The sequence below is a fragment of the Lynx rufus genome, unplaced genomic scaffold (assembly GCF_022079265.1).
Source record: "Lynx rufus isolate CCGP_SWC_20201006 ecotype Redwood Valley unplaced genomic scaffold, mLynRuf1.p SCAF_2, whole genome shotgun sequence".
NCBI lineage: Eukaryota > Metazoa > Chordata > Mammalia > Carnivora > Felidae > Lynx > Lynx rufus.
This window is the reverse complement of record NW_025814834.1, coordinates 86,380,413-86,401,045: the sequence shown is the minus strand read 5'-3', so window position 1 is coordinate 86,401,045 and position 20,633 is coordinate 86,380,413. Positions and strand designations below refer to the sequence as shown.

Below are 20,633 nucleotides of genomic sequence, written 5' to 3'. Positions count from 1 at the left end.
ATGTGCTGTACCTCTCGACTATCTCATCTCTACACTGTGATACGATGAGATCGCATTCACGCTCCTGGCTTGCAGATACTGATCATTAAAGCCCTACCTCATTGCAGATACATTCAAAGATCTTATTTATGTGAAACACAGCTCGTTCTTCACTCAGCTAGGAAGGGGAAGGGGGAAAAAGACAGCCATCAATATCTGTTTATTTGAAACCTGATGCTGGCCGATGGCTAGAAGATCTAGGCTTACTATTCTCACATGAATTAGAAATCCCTTCAGGAATGCCCTCTCCTAACATCACATCCACTCCCAATCTCAGGAAAGTTCTCAGTCGATGCACCTCGTTGGCATCACAGGGCTGGTGTCTCCCTCAAATTATCCAATGAATTGTTCTGAAATGTGCTCACTTGGATGAGCCCTGGGCTAGGCCATTTCTGCTGGCCTGGAAAAAAGGGGGAAAGGCCATGCAAGCAATTGTGGATGTTCAAAGGAAACTATTTACGAGATCTCTTCATCTTCCACTTTGCTTCTTTTTACACTCTATTCCTTAGAAGATCCTAAAGAAGGACAGTTCATTAAGAGGTGACAAGCGATGCTGGTTCTAGCCATACGTTTGTTCTAAAATATAGCAAAGATGATGGCTGTAGTTAGAGCATTTTACGGATACAATGTTATGAGTTGGCACAACAAAGCAGATGATGTTGAGCTAGAGGTTGGGGCAGGAGGACTATTTGGATCAACTTGTATTTGTCTGTCTCCTTTATAAATAGTTGCTAACAAAGTATTAATAGAAAACACCAATGCCAAAGTTTACTTCATATATTAAGTAAGAATCTGCCCCCATTAATATATTAAAAGATCCATTCTTTTGCCAGATTGGAGATTTGCATGTCTAAATCTTGTTCACAACAATGGGATCGAACACAAAATCTCTCAGGAAACTAAGAGAAGAGCCCGCATGGCGAGCTATGCTCTTAGCAGGGTGTCTTTTTCATGTACGATATTACACAAAAACTAGCAATAAAAGCTTACTCCTGCCTAGTCACCCCTACCTGTGTCACCCTTTCTGGCTGTGAAAATTAGCTGGTATAAATGAGCATTGAGTAAAACCACTACTGAAAGAAAAAAGGCAATTCATTTCAGTTAGTAAAACTGTCATTGCTGAGAAAGTGTGCTTAGGACAGGTAGACGTGGGTCTGTGTTTCACTCTAGAGATTTAATTTCTGATTTTTAGTGCAGTCTCGCGAGTTATTAGCAGAAATACTTTCATAATGCTCAATATGTTTCTCTCCTTTACCACCCTTCCTCACCTTACTCAGAACAGCTCTCGGGAAAGATGTTGTTTTATGAATGGAGGTAAAAATAACCTTGAATATCTCAAATTATAGCCTCTTTACATAATGAAAAGGGAGTGATCTGGCAATAGATTAAAACAATTTTTTTTTTCATAAAGTTGTTCCAGCAATACTGCTTATTTGGAAGTTTCTAAAAGTGGTAGCATCTGTGCTCCTGCTGGGACGAGATGTCATCCCACAAGCCTTTCTGTGAGCAGTCTGTCTTTGGGAGAAAATAAAGTACCTGATCCCGGGCCTTGGTCAGCCTTAGCTCCCCGTGTTTTCACACTCTGACCCACTGCGCGTTCCTTCGAGCAGAGAGCTGCTTCCCATGGCTACCTCCTCAATATAAACTTGCTAACTAATCTCTTAGCAAACACTTGAAGCAAACCTGGAGGAGGAAAAAGAGGCAGAGAGGGAACAAAAAACCCCGGGCAGAGATAAAGCTCAAGACACATTCAACGGGACACTGGGATCTAAATTTAGTACTAAACTTAACTTTTCTTTGGAAGAGCTATAGCTGTTGTCTGTGGAACGGGGATTTTTACAACAATTATTTTCTTTTTCAATCCCAACTCTAATTCTCCTGCTGTCTGTTAAATAGGACTCATTTGAAAGTAAACTCGCTTCATTCTTTTCTTCCTTGCTGGTAGCAATGTGCCTACCCTTACAGGTATTTGTAAGTGGTTTCTTTCAACACTGACTATCTTTTTAACAATGTATCTTTTTAAAAGTCTGCCCAGCCCATGTACACACAAGGTAACTTTTCCTTAGGAATTTATAAGCGAATCCACTGTTGAAATAAATAATGACTTTCAACCAATGATCAAAGAAAAATAAATCTTTGACCCTAATAAGACTTTTTAAGACTGGAATCCCCTTTTAAAATGGATAACGGTTAAAAGGCTACTGGCAATCTATTTATTTCCAAAGCTGTGTTTTCACGTTGGCTACGTGTAAACTGGAGGAGGAAATGAACCCTAGGATCTTCAAAGTTAAAGCTTTTAAAATAAAGTTGGTATGTCGTATTTGAAAACATATTGTTTGGAATTTAAGTTTTAATATCTAGGAATAAACAGAGCATTAAATCAAGCAAAACTGTGACAAGGCCAATATGCACACGGACGATGCCAGGAAGGCATCTTCAGCCCTTTGTTCACAGCTTAACAAAACTGTGCCGTCACACCACTTTAGTTCAACAGTGCCTGTCGAATGGGCATCAGCAGATCAGCCAATGCCTGTCATACACAGAGCCTGAAGACGGTTTGAAAGCAAGGGCTTATTCGACCCCCAAGTCTAGTTGGAAAGTGGCGAGGATTTTAAATCATCTAGTAAGGACACCAACACCCACCCTCCTGCAAAGTTAGAAGAGATGAGAAAGAATGACAAAAAATATTGGTTTCAAAAAATAGACATGGAGGAGAAAGAAAAAAACGGACTCAGGCAAAGAGAGCACTTTTCAGATTTGTGTTCTTTGTTAGAGCAATTATAAAAGTTTTGCAATCACAGTTTTTTTTTTCCTTAAAGTGACAATACCAATACTGAAATAAAAAGTTTAATGTCATTGCTATTTTAAGATTTTTCCCACTTTTTTTGGCCTTTAAGCAATTGGATAAATGTTCTATTTGTGTTGTGTTATCAGGATAGGAGGGGGTTATTTGACAAAGAGAACCTACAACCCCATGTCACTCAAAGGAGTATCTCTTTAAATATATTTCTTGCTACATGGCTGTTTTTGTTGACAAAAATGCACCAACTTTTGAATTGACAGTCTCCTGAGCTCTGGTCTCTGTGAACATTTAATCTGCTTCCAAGTAGAAACCCGAGAAAACAAACCTGGTATAGAGAAGGATTGTTAACTTTCCTACAAGTTAACAATTAGGAAAAAAAAAAAAAAAAAAAAAAACCAAACCGCCTTATTTTCGTCCTATAACAGTGATCATGAGATTTGGCTTTCAAGCTTTAATAAGTGCTGAGGAGGTGCCTCAGAACTTTGCTCCTGTTTAATTAAGTGTGCCCACTCCTCTTTAGGCATCCAATCAGATGCAATCAGAGTGAGCCCCCCAGAGCAGGGCTGCTGAGCCCCAGTGGTAAGAATTAGCTGAAGGTGTTCTGAATCTCTCGACCTTTCAAGTTCCTCCAGGATACACTGCTACTGAGATGCGTACAGGAGTTGAGATTTCCCTTACAGTAAAGTTGAAAAGCTCTTGCTCTCGAGCCCGCCCCCCCCCCCCCCCCCCCGCTCCGTCTTTCACTCTGCTACTGTCAGTTTACTGCCTGTTCTTTAGCTGTCTCTTTTCCAGTCCCTACCCTGTCAGTTTCTGGCCTGCCAATTTCAACTTGAAGCTTGACTGGGCTGATTTGATGCAAATACCTCCAGGGAAAACCCTGAAACTGATGAACAGTTATGTCAAGTCGATTTTGCACCATCGGGAAAAGGTAACCTCTGAGAGAAAAAAAACAACAAGGTTAAAGAGACAAGGGCTTTTCACGTGTAATACCTCTGCTGCACATCTCGTTCACTGTTTACCATCCCTCAGAAATTGTAACTGTCAGAATTAGTCCTAATTGCAGATGCGAAAGCTGCCATTATAATAAAAACAGAGGCAGTGCAGGCATTAAATGTAGCAGCCTAATTTGTGAGACTACAGAAAAGGTAGAGTAAATGAATATTTCATTACTTTAATTACCAGGGACTACTCTTTTCTTGCTGTCTTATGATAAGTGTTGCTGTAACTAGCAACAGCAAACATCCACTAAAACATAAAGTGCAATAATCGTCCTGCTGTCAGGATCACCGCTTTAAAATACGAGCCGGGAAAAAATATAATGGTTTATCTATTTCTTAGAGATTGCAGAAGTAGAAGATGGAAATTCATTTAATGTCAGGGGAAGAAAAAAAGCACACACAAAGGCACCAGTAAACAGGTTTTAGTCAGAGAATAATGGCTCCAAGAGAGAGAAGGAAAAAAATCCATTGGCTATACATTTGAAGTGTTAGCCCTAAAAGAATGCTGGAAAGTGAAAAGTAGGAGGGAACAGTGTTTGGATTTTTTAAGGCAAAATTTTGTTTTGTGTTGCACAACGTAATTGCTTGGACATTAGAAAATAAAAACTCCAGCGACTGGGGGAAAGACGAGAGGAAAGCAAGTGGTTTTCAAATGATTAAGCAAAGGTGGAAAAAGTTCAAGCTGGCAAAAGTTTAGAAGCTCGGTCCAGTTCCACTTAAAAAAGACTAGATAAAGCCGGCCAGAAAAAGACTTTGCCTGTAGTTTGAGAGTCCTGATTCACAAGATTTGGGAAGTTTCAATAATTACTCACCACTGACACCTTGAAAAACCCTGGGCATCTCTCTAGAAATGTCAGTTTCAGGTAGAGGGGCAAAGCGGGTGGGGAGGTGGCTGGATTGCGGGAGGGGGAGACGGACCTGGGAGTTTGTGGGGGGGGTGTGGTTGAGGAGGTTGCTGAGACTGGTTGAAGCCAGCCTGTCTCTGCATTTATCACTTTGTCCCAGAGGAGGTGTTTGTTCAACACAGCAGTTTGACAGCACAAAAACACTGTGGCCAGAAGCCCTATCAAAGAACCTACTGACACATATCATTTGTGGTCTTGGTTTCACAGGGTAAGGCTACCTCACACTTTATCTGCACAAGTATAAAACTCCACACATTTGTAAGTGTTCAGTATAGCTAAATTCCTGCCCCCCCCCTTTTTTCCTTTTAAATATTATAAACACTACTTTAAAATACAATCTTTATTCCGTACTCCTGAATGCCGTTTTAAAAACCATAATAATTTGCAATCAAGTTAGCATAATCCATGTTAAGGTTGGTAATATTGAAGGAAAATGGCGGGGGGGTAACAGTTTAAAAGCATGAAGCTTGTAATTTATCCTAAATAATACACTTAAAGTTTAGATTAATAGGTGCAAGTAAGTTTTGTAAGAATCATGTGGCATAGGGAACACTTTTTCTTTCTTAAAAGAAGTCTTAGCAAACAGGAGTCTACGTTAATTCTTCACCTCTACTATTTTCATATGAATATATTTCATTCACAAGCTGTATGATTGTAGTCAAAGAGGAAAAGTCTCAGAGTTGGGGTTCGAGGGTGTATTTGTGTGTGTGCATGTGGAATGTGTGCATATGGGCTGTATGTAATTTTCAAATTCCCATCAGCAGAGCAAAGGTGATGGGAAATCTTTAGAGGACAACCATTTTGTTTAGAGATTTTCCCCTTTTAATGGGTCTCTTTATTATGAAAACACAGCTTACTGAGTTCTTTATATATAAACCTCACCTCTTAAAACTGAGAAATCTCATGATGTGAAACACTTCCATTGATGTGCTTTGTGTCTAAAATAGAAACTTAGGTACTTCCAAGAATAGGCAAATTGCAAAGTTTCTTTGATTACAGTTACTCAGATATATAAGACAATATAGATACAATTTAAACTAAGCAACAGTGAAGCCTGTACATTACATTGCTGGTCACTTGGGCACTGAATTCCTTGAAATTTACTCTTCTGTTTAAGATAAAGGAAAAAATCTCAGATCTTAAATAGCATGATATCTTCCTCTGTTGATTTATTAGATTGCTGATTTATAGAAGGGAGTGTCTATCACCTGGTCGGGAGTACCTTTCTTTCCTAGAGTTGATTATAAAAAGAAATACGAAATTATAGAAAGAACAAAAATCACCATATTGTCATATTAACAACCTAACTATTAGAGAGGAATCCATTACATTTTTTTTTAATGTAGAGTATGTTTTGACTTTTTGTCATGGGAAGTCATTAATGACAATGACCTGTTCCCAAAAGAATGTACTCATTGACCTCCATCGCCTGAGATCATTTAAAAATGTTTCCACCTTATTGTTGTGACTTAAAAATACACCTTCATATATTTGCTGTTGTGATAAATAAAGTTAGCTAAACTGACCAGTACTGCGTTTGTCATTTGCTTGGAAAAATATCTTCACTTAAGTGGGATTTAAAATTTTAATTTCAAGTTCAGAATTAGGTCTCCTCCAGTTTGAAGCAGAGTGTGTGTGGGTTTAGGTTGAAATAACACACAGCAACCCAGAAAGATGAATAACTGAAAACAGATTATATACAAAAGAACATGACATTTAAGCCCATGGATTACAGGAAAAGTGACCCGGGATTTTACTTTTATAGTAGTGTTTTGTTTTGTTTTGTTTTGTTTTGTTTTAAAGGAAAGGTAACTTAAATGTGCACACGAGCCCTTCAGTAATGTCTTTTCATTCTAACAGTTCCTTCAAATCTCAGCCCCTCAACTCAGCTTACTAACAGAACTAAGTTTGTAAAAAAAAAAAAATCATAAATCATTATGACGATTGCATTCCTCCACTGAAAAATGAAAGCAAAGTTCGGATCCTTCTCGAAATATTTGTTCCCCTTACATCCCTTACGTGTCCCCGATGCTTGCTCTTCCAAAGTCTGGTTTTCAGAAGAGCCCATATTAATTTCTAACCAAGACTCCAGCATCCACTGTAATGCACTGGGCTTTATTAGCTCTCAAATGTTCCTGGGTCACAAACACACAATATCAGATGAGACACTGACCATCTTCCTTCTCTCTTCAGCTCCTCTAACTTTCCTGTCAGGAGTCTGACAAAACACGCACAGTTACTGTTGCTGAGGGGAGACAAAGTTTAACTTCTGGGTTGGCAATCGGGGAATAATTCATGAGCAGATTTCTAGCAAATGATATGATTTGCTAAATTTTGGTCTTTGATTTATATTTATGTACTCCTGCTACTGTTAAGGTTTTGCCAACCTCAATTAGATCATGAATGAGATCATTTTAATTCAGCCCCCAAACTGTGACCTGACCATGGTCTGAAAGTGTTCAAAAAGTAATTTTAAGCCTCCCTTTGATTTGAAAAGGAATACTGCATGCTTGGTCGTTCATACAAATAACATAAAACTTAATTATTGGATGATTTGGCAAAGGACCTTCTTGCCAAACAACAGTCAATGCCAGCTACTGTGATGCTGGCTATGCCCGGGCCCCCGAGCACACAGCCCCCTGTATACAGCATTTGTTCATTGTGTCTCAGGGCAAGATGCTTTCAAATAGGATTCGTGGATCTGGGAGGCAGGGTGCAACTCGAAGGGTGTACCATATTTATAACTCCAGTTAAAAAATGCTGTCTCACCTAGAAGGGAAGTAGATCTGCGCTGTCAAATCACCAGGAGGCTGTGACAAAGGGAGCTTGCAGCCTGACACACGGTGTAACAACATAGCAAACACCTTTAATCCTGTCATGTCTCATACCCTTTACTTTCTCACACATTTGTGGCTGCTTGAACGTTGACACCTACACTCTTTTTCGAAACTAAATAAGGCAATCTTATTTAAGCCCAAATGCAACACCTGTAAAGTTATTCTTGTGCCCAGCAAAAAATAACCATTAACTCCTTCCTCTTATAAATGCCTCTCTGCTTGCTTTGGCAAGTCTCACGTTGGTAACAGTCGGCCTGAGGCCCTGACTCTGAGGTTCACATGACCTTCCGAGCTCCGAAAGATAGGCAACACTTCCCCCTAGAAAAGATGCGAGGGCTGCGATAGTGTCACTGTCCCAACTGGCCTCTTACAGCTTTTTGAGCTGAAGCCCCTTTCTTCATCACAAACTTCTGGTGTCTTTTATAGTAAGGAGAGAGGCCCCAGCTGCTTCATTCCCTCTAGCTACCATAGTCTAATATTTTAAAAGCTGGAAATGAAAATAGCTTTTCTAAAGATATTTCCTGGAATTTTTAATGTGCTGCCTTGATTCCTTTTTTTTTCTTGCCAATTATAAACCACCATTTGGAGGGCTTATGAGCAATGTAAGTCCACCTCATCTAATTAAACCACATTGTTTTAAAAGCTTGAACAGTTTTCATGTCTACAAGACTTGTCTGAATATTAAACTGCTAGAACCAGAATTCTGAGTGTCTTTGGAGAGCCAGGATTTTATCTGCTGAGTGCAAAGGGCCAGGCACTCAAAGAGTTAAGGAGTGTTCCCGCATTGCTGGGTAGGTTAATATCACAGCTGCCTGGTAAAGCATTATCCCTGTACCTCACTTAACAAAAGCCTCCTTTTGCAAACAGACTCCCACTTTCCCCCCAAGTGTCCAAAGGTGTTTACTGAAGTAAATCTGCCTAAATCCTTCATTGCTTGGGTCATGGGGGTGGATAGGAGGGGTGGAAGGTGTAGGGATAATCTCTTTTTGTAAATTCTGTAAATCTTCTGGGAAAAAGAAAAAAAAATCAGGAATCTCTGTCACATGCTCATGTACAACTTCTAATATCTCTGCTAGTTTTGCTCTTATAAGTGAAATCCGCACCATGGCTATCAGAACAGCCCCCATTTCCAATTATTCACTCGAAGCGATTGCACTCCTAAACTTGCGTGTGTGCGCGTGCGCGCACGCGCATTATGTACTTAATCTATCTGTTGAAAAACTGTTGGTATCTAAAACTGGTTTCAGAAAGGGAAAAAAAAAAAGACAAGGCAGTTTAGAAGCAAGATAATGTAGCTGAAAAGTTGTCACGAGAGCTTTCTGCTCTTGCTGTGGTCTCGTTCCGATACCATTAACTGCATGTTACTTTTGCATGTTGAAAATGGAGGCAAATAACACAGTAAAACCTGACAGGTCCGCCTGCAAGGGTTTAAACAGTTCCCAGTAAGAAGGAGCCCTTGAGGCATAAACTTTCTCTCTCAGGAGAACGTGAATACCACCAACCCCTCCCTACAAATCTTGAAGCATCCAGTTTGAGATACAAAAAGGCTGTCATCTCACAAATGTTAAACATACTAAAAAAATCTGAAAAAAAAGTATGAAGAAGGTGTGAAAAACGTGGCACTTTACAGCCCTCAAAGCTTTTTAAAATAGAACAACTTTTCCCCCTAAAATTCTTTTCAGAGAATTTTTTTTTTCCTTTTTGGCTCATTTGAGAGTTTCTTTCTTGGCTTTTTTCCCCTTTCATTTGAAAATATGAATTATCATAAAAAGTCAGGGGAAAAAATGGGAAAGTCTTTTCCAGTTTTCCTGAAGATTTATCAGCGTGTTCAGGCTGGGTGTAAGCACTTCTCCCTTTTTCTCTGGGCCAGACACCCATCCCTGAAACCAGAGCAGGGCCTTGGGAGACTTTATCCCTTCTCTCCTCCAGAGCAGCCTCCAGCTGCGACCCCCCCTCCCCCCCCAGTGCCCTTACCTCCCTGGTCTGATGGTAAACAATAAGTAAAGCCAAATAGTAGGCAGCACTCAAGATGGGAAGTCCACACACCTGACCCCAAGTCTAACAGGCTTCTGAGGGAGAATTTGATCCCTCTCTGACACTTTTTACCTCAAGTGTTGAGCGGGTGGCCATGAATAGTACAGACATGCCATCTTGTAACACTATATGCCTGTCAGGAGGGACAAGGCCTGGTCAAGCATCAACTATATAAGGCTGGTAACCAGGGAAAGCCCAACAAACAGCCACAAACACCTAAGTTATTTTACTCAGCTACTACCCTCGGCCTCTCTCCTCTTCTCTCTCCTCTCTCTCTCTCTCTCTCTCTCTCTCTCTCTCTTTCTTTTCATCTTGGCTTTCTGTGGCAGAATGCAAATGGAGCCTGCCGGCGGTGAAAGGGCTGAATTGTGATTAAGAAGAAGAAGAGCTCCTTTCTTTGTTCTCCCCTCAGGGGATGTTTACTGGGAGAGACACAGCGGATCAGATATGAAAGGCATTCAGGTCAGCATTGATGTGAGCGAAAGTGAAATCATACCTAAGGCATTCAAAAGACCGCCGTGTCAGGGGTTCAGCTAACGGTGCAGCTACTGTGCGTGTCTTCCCGGAGAGGCAAAAATCTTTTCACAGACTAGCGATTTTTTCTCCCTAATTTACTACAAAATTATTAAAGTTTCCCCACCCTATTTACCTCCTACCAGATGACACAAGAGTTAGTATTTTCTCTCCTTATGGACCACACGCGAAATCAGACCAACTTCTAATAACTGTATTACCTTAATGAACCAGCAAGGCACCATCTGAACTGTGAAATCTTTCCTTTTTTAAGCAGATGTATTCATGTGTGATACATATATGCATAATATGTAGGGGAGAACTGAATGAAGAGAAAAGCCAAAAACACACACATGGATGGCTTTTCCTCTCACTTTTCTCAGAGGAAACACAAGACAACACACACACACACACACACACACACACACACGCACACACACAGTATAAAAACAATACAGAACACCTTAAAATGAAATTCTTTATTTACTTTGTAACTACTAGTTACACTTTTCCTGAGAGTTTTCACTCTGACAGGACTGTCACCCAAGATAAAAGTATTTGGCACATAGCTATTTAGGCAAAGACTTCCATAGAGTCTTCTGATTATTACTGCTTTCCTTTTTAAAAAATTCTTGATGAAATACTTGGATCTTACTTTTTAAAAGTTTACACTCCCCACAGCCCAAATAGTCATTCAATAGGTTTTCCAAGTGGTAAGCTGACGCTGTTGGTATAAACAGAGCTATGTAAATATACACAAAATTCACAAATCACAGCAAACATACAAATAATGGGGAGGTGCCTAGATGTTTCAAGGCTTAAAAATGAAAAGGAAAATCACATTTCATCTTCCGATTGCTAAAGAAAGAAAAGAAATTGGGAGGGGGGAAGAGGACTATATTTATTGGTTTTAAATCATCCTTCCCTCTGCTCTGAATTATTTTTTTCAACCTTCACATCTTGGCGAAAAAGCATATTTGAGCTTATGTTAACATCTGCTTTTGTGGTGACATTTAATTCTGTATATTTTCAACTAGTGTTTCTGCATCACAGATTTTCCTCCTTTATTTCTTTGCTCTAAAAAGACAACCAAAGAGCAATCAAAAAGGTGTCTGACTTGGCCATTCAGACAATTGCCCCCTTGTGGGAATGCGGGAATGAATGGTACAGTGGACACCCCAGCACCATTGACGTTATAAACATGTAAATGAAACACATTAGGGCAGACAATCAATTGTCTGTGAGCATTGCAAACCTGCACTCCCTCTCTCTGTGACAGGCACAAAATAGTGTCTACCTTGGGAAGCCACGGTGCTGGAGAGGAAAAGGACAAAGAGTTCCCTTTCACACAGAAGAAAATGCACCTTAAAAGCCTTGGAAGAATGCAGATGACAAAAACTGTTGTAGGGAAAAGAATCTCCCACATCTTAGAATAAACGCGGCGCTGCTAGAGAGCTGGCCACACCGTCCTACCCTACCTTCAGGGTAGACATACATTTTCCCAAGGAAATATCCTTAACATGGCATTAGGGGCTTCAAGAACCTCTTGGAATTTTCTTTACTTTGAGCAAATTAAGCCACCAAGGAGGGAAGCATCGCATACATGTGACATAGCAGTTTGGCAGGGAACTTTAATCTTGGCTTTATTCAAATCATATTCGGAAATAAATGCTTGAAGACATGAATTTATTTTTATTTGGCAACAGAAGAACAATGTAAAGTTTAAAATCCTTAGCCCGCCCTTACCCCTGGTGGAGCGTCCCACTGTGGGTGCCAGCAGGCTAGTGGCTCTGCTACGAAAGCAGGCATGTTTCTGCCCCAGTGGACTTAGTTTTCCCAAACCGAAATAAAACAAATAGATCAGTCTAGATACATAGCCCCCAGTCTTGTGTGTGTGCAGCATGACGAAACTTGCACGGAGATCTCCACAGAGAGAAAAGGATGGAGATAGCTATCTTTGGAGTGCCCTCAGTACTGGTACCTGCCACACCAACTGTCTTTGAGTGCTTTGAGAATCAGCAAAACCAGTCTCCCTATAAACTCATCAACCCTGTGAAGCAAGCTACTTGCAAAAGATTTCCCCACTTGCAAAGATAGCCAAGTTTGAAGCGATTGTAATCCGAGGGAAACTTCCCTGCCTCAGTGTGTACTAAGGGGCTCTGACTCCAGGCAGCCCCAGCCCACCTTCACCTCTCGGAGAGGACAGACGGGAGCCACATCCTTGAGAAGGGGCTCCATGCATTTCTTTCCCTTTTTACTTAAGCATCTCTGAAACGGAAGCAACTTCTCCGTCCTCCGCTGCCTCTAAGCATCACCACCAGCGCCTCCACTCCCTTTAAGGAAGTGGTAAGGAGAGAGGGCTTATCTTAAAAAAGGATAATCATTTCTGCTCATCTGATTGCTTCTCCCCTAGGGTCCAAAGCCCTGAAAACATCCAACTTTATCCCTTGTCTTTACCACTGGAAATCAGAGACCAGAGGCATTTGCAAATATCTCCCCCGCTCCCCCACACAATCCCCAACCCTTTAACTGAAAGTTTGAAGACAAATCAAATTTAACTTTTCTTTCCTTCCTTCTTTCTTCCATTTCCTTTCCCCCTCCACTCCTAATTCAGTTTTCATTTAAAAGACGGCTTCACTCCCTTCTCTGAAGCAAGCAGTTTCCAGATTTGATCTTTGTCACAACCTGCATGTGTATGTGCGATTTCTCAGAGGCTGATGCTGGAAGGCAGTGGGCTGGGGAGGCTGGCCCATCTTCCAGGCTCCTCAGGAGGCAGGAGGGAAGCCGGAGCATCCCCAGGAGCCGAAGCCCCAATCAGGGGCTAAAGCAACAAACTTTGCAAGTTACAACCCCGGCCGCGCCAGTGGTAGGCAACAGCCGGGCATCTCCCGCTCCAAGTGCTCATTTCTGTCTCCAAGGCTGTGTGGAGATAGTGGGGTATAATCAGGGGGATGGAAAAGGGGGGCTGGGTTTCCCCCCTCCTCTCCAGCTTCAGTGAAAGTGTTACAAAGTGAGTCAGGCGACTGAAGATCATCTGACTGAACTTTCTTGAAACTGACACACATTCTTGTCTGCCGGCAACTTGCTTTTTGCCTCCTTCCCCTCACCCCTCTCCCCCTTTCCTCCTGCACATCTTATTTTCTGGGAAGAGATTTCATCCTTTCCATGTGGGGGAAAGGAGACTGTCAGCTATGGATTAATTTGGCCCTGGCACTGTCTTTGCCAAGCATCTTGCTGGCCTGAGAATCTTGAAGGCTGGATTTTAGATTCTTGTTTCTCTCTTTGCACATTTATTACCCTCAAGCTGCCTCCTTCTCCTTTGCTTTTTAATAATTGTGTACAGCATCGTCTTCTAACTCACGTTCTTGACCAGCCTTTCAAACACACACACACACACACACACACACACACACACACACACACACTTGCTTTACATGTTTTTTCTTCTTGTCGCCTCCGTCTATATATACATTGTTGACTTCATTAAAATTATATAAAGTGTCATTCTAGTTTCCTGGATGACCATCTTTTTTTTTTTTTCCTTGCAGCTTCTTACTTCTGTGATTAGTATTGCCATTATTCCTTTCCAGGAATTTCTATATGATTTTGATAAGCATCATCATATTTAGTGTTATCAGCAAAGACACAAGCTCAAAAGTGACATCTTTTCCATGAATCCAGGAAAGAAGAAAAATCCACTCAGTTCAGATAAATCCTGGCAATTCCCAAAGGGAAAGGCATTGGATATGTGCTTGATGAGAAAGAAAATGAAAACGGGGGAAGAAAACTCTTCTACCTGCTTCTCTAAACCAGGGCATTTTGCTCAGTCAGATTAAACCCAAGGAAAAACACTGACAAGTAACTAATTCACAGCATGTTTTACACAGATTATTCGGAAAAAGAGACAGGTAGTAAAAGTTAGAGAAGCTGTAAGCAATGGAAGGCTTGCTGGTAAGTATGCAAGGTCTGAGATAAATGCCTCAAAATTTGCAATTCAACTTTCCATTTCGGAGTGTTGAGGCTTCTCCCAAGTTACTAGCTGGGCGGAGGGGATATGGTTGCAGTGTCCACAGCTGAGCACCTCCCTGGCACTCTGTTTCACCTGCGAAGCCCCCAGCAGGCCTTCCTCTCTGCCAACCCCCACCCCTCAGGGTTCCCAGGAAGCCTGGAGCCTTCTGTTTCCCCAGACCTGGGCTCTGGCCTGACCTCACTGCCGGGGCCAGGCTGGTCATCGGTGGCAAAATCCCGAAGGGGGTGGGAGGAGGCAGGAAAGCAGAAACAAACATTCTAAATAGTCTCTTCTGCAAAAGAACACTTCTGGGAACCTTGCTTTATATCTCATTCTCTTTTCTCTCAGAAAAAAAAAAAAAATGACTGTTTAACATAAGAAAAAAAAGCCTCCTTGACACAAAGCTTTTGTTATCCAGTTGATCAGCACCGTGCTTTAGATACTTGTAAGAGGGGGAAAAAAGCCCCACAACAGACATTGATTTTAGAAAATCAATAACCAACATTTAATAAAAGGAACAGAGGAAACACAAGAGAGGAGAGGGGGACATTAGGTATAATTTTAGTGTCTACTAAATTACCCAGAGATGGGGAAGGGGAGGTCTCCTGTGTAAGGACCACCTTAAATAATGCCAGATACTAGAATGAAGAAAAAAATTAAATTAAGAGAGAGAGAGACAGAGACAGAGACAGAGACAGAGGGAGAGGGAGAGGGAGAGAGAGAGGGAGAGGGAGAGGGAGAGGAAGAGGAGAGACTGACTTAAAAAGAGGCAGCCTGAACTGGATCTTGGGGAAGCAGCTCAGAATATATTATTGTACTTGTTTTTTTTTTTTTTTTTTTTTTTTGTAATACTAAGCCAAGCAAATAGATCAAAGGCAGCACAAAGGGAAAAGGCAGGATAACGTAACGAACAGTTTCTGACTAAAATTCCTCTATCACTCCCCCATATGGCTCGACACCTCCACCACAACAAGCAAAAGATACACACACACACACACACACACACACACACACACACACACCCTAGAGAGGCAGAGACAGAGAGAGAAGCATCATTTGTCTCTAATCAAAATTCTCTTGTCTTTGTGTTTTCTCTCCCTCCAGCACCCCACACTGCGCCCCCGGCCGCCCCCTCCCTGCGCCGCGCAGCTCCGGGGCAGGCCGGGGGCGCGCACAATTGTCCTCTCTAGAGGAAAGTTGCTCCAAGTGGGCCGGGCAGTCCCCGAGAGGTGCGGGCTGCGTTTGCGGGAGGCCGGAGGCCGGGCTGGCGCCGCGTCCCCACGTCCGGCTCCGGAGCGTCAGCGCGGCCCCGCGCCGGGTGATAAAGCTGAGATCGAAGGGAGCGAGCGAGAAGTTTCCTTTCCCAGTCTGAGCTGGCGCTAGTTCGCTTGTTTGTTTTGGGGGGTTGGTTTTTTTCTTTTCAAACTCAGTATCCTCTGTCAGCTACCCCCGGCACCCTCTCCGGTCCCCAGCTCTCTCCCCTCCCCCAGGCGCCTTCTGCGCTCTTGCCAATCACTTTTCTCTTTTATTCCCACGATTTTGTTCGGGGGTAATACCTAGGGGGTCGATCTCTCTCTCTCTCTCTCTCTCTCTCTCCCCCTTCTCTTCATCCCTTCTTTGCCTTTCTCCAAGACGGACTTTATTAACAGCCACCCCTTTAATCTCCCACCTCTGGTCGGTGTGTCCCTCTCGCACCCCCATCTCCTTCCTCCTTCCTGACTCAGCTTGGATAACGGGCTCCTCCTGACCATGTAGAAAACTGCCCAGAAAAGTCTCCCTGCTCTCCGCGACTCCGCCAGTCCCCGGCGTGGGGCCAGAGCCCGCTGGAGAGGAACCACCCACCCCCGAGCCCGCGCCGACCCCGCCGGACCCCGCGCAGGGCCGGCCGGGTCCCTCCCACCCGAGGTCGGGGCGCGCCCGGCCGGGCCCCGCTGCCCGCGGACCGTTACTTGGCGTACGGAGAGGCGGCCGCGACACTCCGGCAAGAAACTTTAAGCCTCGCGGAGGCGCAGCCCCAGGCCCCCTCTCCCGCCCTCGCAGTTCCTCCGCCACCCCCGCCCCCCGCCCCGGGATCCTGCACGACCTGGCGCCCGGGCCCCCGCCCTGCCCTCGCCGGACGCTCCCGCAGCCGGGCCAGGGGACCCGGCGGACCGGGCGCCAGCGGAGCGAGAGGCGGAGGCAAAGGGAGGGCGGAGGCGGGGGCACGAGGGGGCGGCGGGGGTGGGGGCGCGGGGCCCCCGCCGGACCCCGGGGCTCGGAGCCCCCCGGCGCCCCGCGCTCACTTTGCCCGGCACTTCCCCAACTCCCCGGGTCCAGTCGCCGCGCGCGCCGGGCTGCGGCGCCGGCCACGGAGAGAGGCTCGCCCGCGAGCCCCGGGCGCCGCCGCCGCCGCCGCCTCGGCTCCCTTTCCCTTTCCCCCGCCTTCTCCCCGGGTCTCCAGCCGCGGAGTGGCCCGGAAAAGTTTGGTTCGGGCCGCTTCTTACCGTTTTTCCTCCTGGGATTGGCTTGTTTGCGCCTCTTGCACCGGGGGCCATCCGCCATGATCGGCTGCTTCATTGATAAGAGCGGATCAGATGGCAGTTCGCATGGACTCGGCGCCCTGCTTCGGCAGCACGCAGGCTCGATCTAGCAACCAAACACAGCGACAATGTGGGCATCGCCCGCGCCCATTGAAACGCGCGCGGGCCGCCCAGGGGAGCCGGGCCAGGGCCCCGGCGAGCACCCATCCGCGCCCCCCAACGCCAAAGCGAAACTTCGGCGGCCCCCTCCCCGCCCCCCACCCCCAGCCTTGGCCCCGAGGCGCTTTGTGTTTGTTACTGTTTGCTGTGTTGCACCCGCGAGGGGATCAGAGAGACAAGAATTACATCTTCAAAATGAGTCATAACTCCTGACCGTATGAGGGAATGCACACGGCGGTACAGTAAGGCTGCTTGACTCAGGGCTAGGCGGACCCTTTCCTCGGAAAAGTCCTCAGCCCGGCTCGGGAACTTGGGGTGAGGCGAGGCTTTCTTTCGCTCTCATCTTGTCTCACCCCCCCACCCCCCACAGCCCCATTCCCCAGAGGAAACAAACAAACAAACAACGCGAAGCAGCCCCCGGATGAAGCACACTCGGGCAAATTGATAATAGTAATTATAGGAAGCCCACTCGCCCCGCGCCCCCTCCCCTCCCCTTTTGGAGTTTATCGAGGCACTGTCTCTGCCTCCCCCCAGTCCCCCGCCCCCAAATTAAGATTTCCCGTTTCACGCCGAAATAAGAAGTATAATTATAAGCCTCTTTGGACACCGTCGCTTCCCACCCCCCCACCTCCCCCCCCCCGCCACTTTGACAATATTTACTTAAGTATTTTTCCCCCACCTCATTCACACACATGCTCCCCCACACTGGTTCCCTTAAATAGTTCCAGTAGAATTTTTTTTTAATCCCCTCAAGAAAGGAAAGAGAAAGTCCAACCGCTACGGCAATACTTTTAAGCTCTACTAAATGATCGTATCCTTTCTGGCTTCGAAACTTTTGTACCTAAAAATCGAGAGAGGCGCTGCATTTTTTCAGCTGAAACTGTCAAAACTTGGAGAAGGGGAACCTCGGAGGCAGGCAGGAGAGGAGGAGAATCCCGAAAACTCGGTGGAGGTTGGGAAGATGCTGTGCCTCGAGGATTAGTTTAAACAGGGGCTATAAAAGATGTAACAGATGCAAACTGTAACACAAGGGCCATTAACCCTTTCTCTGCCGAGCACACTCAGTCCCCACGCCCCGCACCTATTGTCTCCTGTGCTAGAAGCTTTGCAGAAAACCTGGAAAGTGAGTATCAGTTTCCAGACATTCGCTGAGAGGGGAGGGGGGCAGAGAGAAGGGGAAGTGGATGATTTAGAAAGCACCTTGAATTCAACCTAGGCATAGGGAGTGACTTTTATGTTTGACACGTTTTGTCATTTCTTGGCGTTCTATTGATTTGAAATGGTTAGGGAAAATCCTGAAATAAGGGAACGGTCACACAAGTGTCTGGGATGAAACAGCTGGCCTGTCTGTATTCATGCTGAGACTTACACACGATTGCATATAAATACATGTTTAATAAAGTAAGCTGCTAGTTTTATGAGCGTGTGTGTATGTGAGAGAGAGAGAGAGAGAGAGAGAGAGAGAGAGAGAGAGGGCATTTGTGCTGTAAACTTTATCTTTGCCTGTTATTTCTAACTCTGGAGTTAGTAATCTTGCCTTCATCATTATAGGGGGAGCATGTAAAATACATAAGTAGGTGGGAGATAAACACATTCATGTTAGCCGGGCTCATCACTGTTCCTGGGAACTTCTGTTATCTCTCTCGACTTTTCAGTGCCAAAGTATGGAATGGGATATGTGTGTGCATGTGTCTCCTGCTAAATCCATGTCTATATTACTTTGCCATTTAAAATACAATTTCAAAAGTTATCCTTAATTTTAAAACTCTGATATCCTGACAGCAGCTTTCTTCCCAGCTGTAGTGACCCCCCCCCCAACACACACACACTTTGGTAAACGACTCGAGTTCCATGAGGACTTTCACTTCTTTATTTATCATCACAGAAGTGAGGTGTTACTTCACATACATACACACACAAAGAATAAAATAAAGAAATGAAACTCGCTAAGCAGACAAAAACAGGCAACTTTCTGCTTAGAAAACAGCCTTCTCGGGTGGGAGAGGATGCATTGCCATATCTAAGAGAAAGACTTGCCCCTGAATTTGGTAGGTTTGTATCGATCAAGTTTTGTAATTATTCACAGGTATTTGCCAAGTTTTAATTGCTGAATACAATGAATTGGCACTAGATGCAAAAATAGAGCAGAATCTCTCCCCTTGAAGAGTTTTCATTCCACCATATAGTTCTCAATAAAACTTTTCCTAGGCTGGGTAGCAAAAGGCACCTTTGGTTACCTGAATGGACAGGTACAGGGCAAATTATTTGGGGGAGGAAAAAAGAAGAGAAAAGGAAAGAGAGAGTGCCGGAGAGCCAGAGAAATCAAAGAAGTCACTCTTGGGAAAAGCTTGCCATAAAGGAGCTAAACCCACCTGAAATTCCTGCCCACAGACACTCCTTCTCACTTCAGACTCACATCCCCACTTAAAAGGAGAAAAATCATAAAAGGAGGGTGGGGGATGACCATACCAAAAGGGAATAAAAAGAGAGAAAAGGGGAAAAAAACCTACCTGCGAAGTCTTGTTTGTAGTTTTGGCCAGAAATGGTGAGAAGAAAAAGCATGAAGAAGCCGCGAAGTGTGGGGGAGAAAAAGGTGGAAGCGAAGAAACAGCTCCCGGAGCAAACTGTACAAAACCTCGCCAAGAGTGTCGGGAGGCAGGACCGTTATTCCTGCGGAGCAGGTTAGAACTGATCTCTTTCGGCCACTCCAGGAAACACAAACCTGGGGACGGACTGACGTGTTACGCCTCTTCTAATGACATTTTTTTCTTTTTCTTTTCTGTAGGAGAGAGAGGAGAGACCCTGAAACACGCGCCACCTATCTTTGTGGGGAGGGATAATTGAAGCGCCCTGAGCGTGAGCATCATGTGAAAACGTGATCGCCAAGTTTCTCTCTGGGAAAGGATCTGGGATAGATTATACCTTGAAGTCTCCGCAAACGCTTTAGTGGAAGAAATGAAATTCCACCTCCCTCCCTTCCTCTCTCCCTCCCTCTCGCCTCCCTCCCTCCCTCCCTCCCTCTCTTCTCCACGCCCCCCCCCCCCCCCCCCCGTCAAGCCTTTGGCATCATTATCCTCATCACTAAATCCTACAGAGTACAGGGCGGAAAACGGTGCACACCATTCACAGAACTGGAGAACTCTAAGGGGCGAAAGTTAAAGGGAAAGATCCCGGGTCCTTAATCCAGATCGCCTCTTCTTATACAGATATTTCTAGTGGCCAGACTTGAGATGCACATTAAGTTGTGTGGATTTCTCAGCACGTCTTCTGGAACTAAATTCTTTGCCCTTTTTCTTCTTTTATTTTATTTTTTTTTTCTTTTTGGATGGCAGAGCCAGAAAAAAAAAATGCTGCATGTGAACTACATCTTAGGGTGTGTGTGCTGGGGTGTGTGTATGATGAATTTCTGGATTGGATCTCAATGGTAAAAAGTAGTTTGGCATTTTTAAAAAGGGTCTCTAAGTAAATTAACATAGAGCGCTGGGTTGACTGATCTCTGAATCTCTCTACATCTCACGGAGACCTCACTACAAAGTGAGGGAGTGTGTGTAGGAGGAAAAGGAGAAAGGCCATAGAGGGACTTAGCAGGGAAGGAAGAGTATGATATTAAACGGCATGGGGTCTAAGTTTTGGAGTATATATTTTTCTGATATTGCAATTAAAGTAAAATTAAAAAGAAAAGACTCCACCTTTGCTCTGAAGGGATTGGTTATGTAAATATGGAAGGGATTTCCTGGAGAATACAGCTTTCTACTGTATGGTTAATTAAATAATCACTCAAAAGCTTCCAACGTGACGCTTCTGTCGTAATCCAATC

General features: G+C 44.3%; 1 protein-coding gene and 1 long non-coding RNA gene across 3 annotated transcripts in view; one reads left to right on the top strand and one right to left on the bottom strand.

The window, feature by feature from the left end:
• The window catches only part of ZEB2 (zinc finger E-box binding homeobox 2), a 128,423-nt gene extending 111,449 nt beyond the window's left edge, over positions 1-16,974 (bottom strand). The window contains exons 1-2 of one of the 2 annotated variants that reach the window (XM_047084708.1): positions 16,956-16,974; positions 16,622-16,763 (exon numbers count right to left, since the gene is read on the bottom strand). In XM_047084708.1, coding sequence (XP_046940664.1) covers positions 16,622-16,694 — 73 coding nt within the window. In that variant the 5' untranslated portion in view covers positions 16,695-16,763; positions 16,956-16,974. Of the gene's footprint in view, positions 1-16,621; positions 16,764-16,955 lie in introns of those variants that run through there. The other variant, XM_047084707.1, reaches the window with a different exon arrangement.
• Positions 16,975-17,849: 875 nt separating this feature from the next.
• On the top strand, positions 17,850-19,772 carry LOC124515696 (uncharacterized). The gene is made up of 3 exons (XR_006962862.1): positions 17,850-17,939; positions 19,347-19,497; positions 19,602-19,772. It is a non-coding gene; the product is annotated as an uncharacterized LOC124515696 (long non-coding RNA).
• The last annotated feature ends 861 nt before the right edge of the window (positions 19,773-20,633 follow it).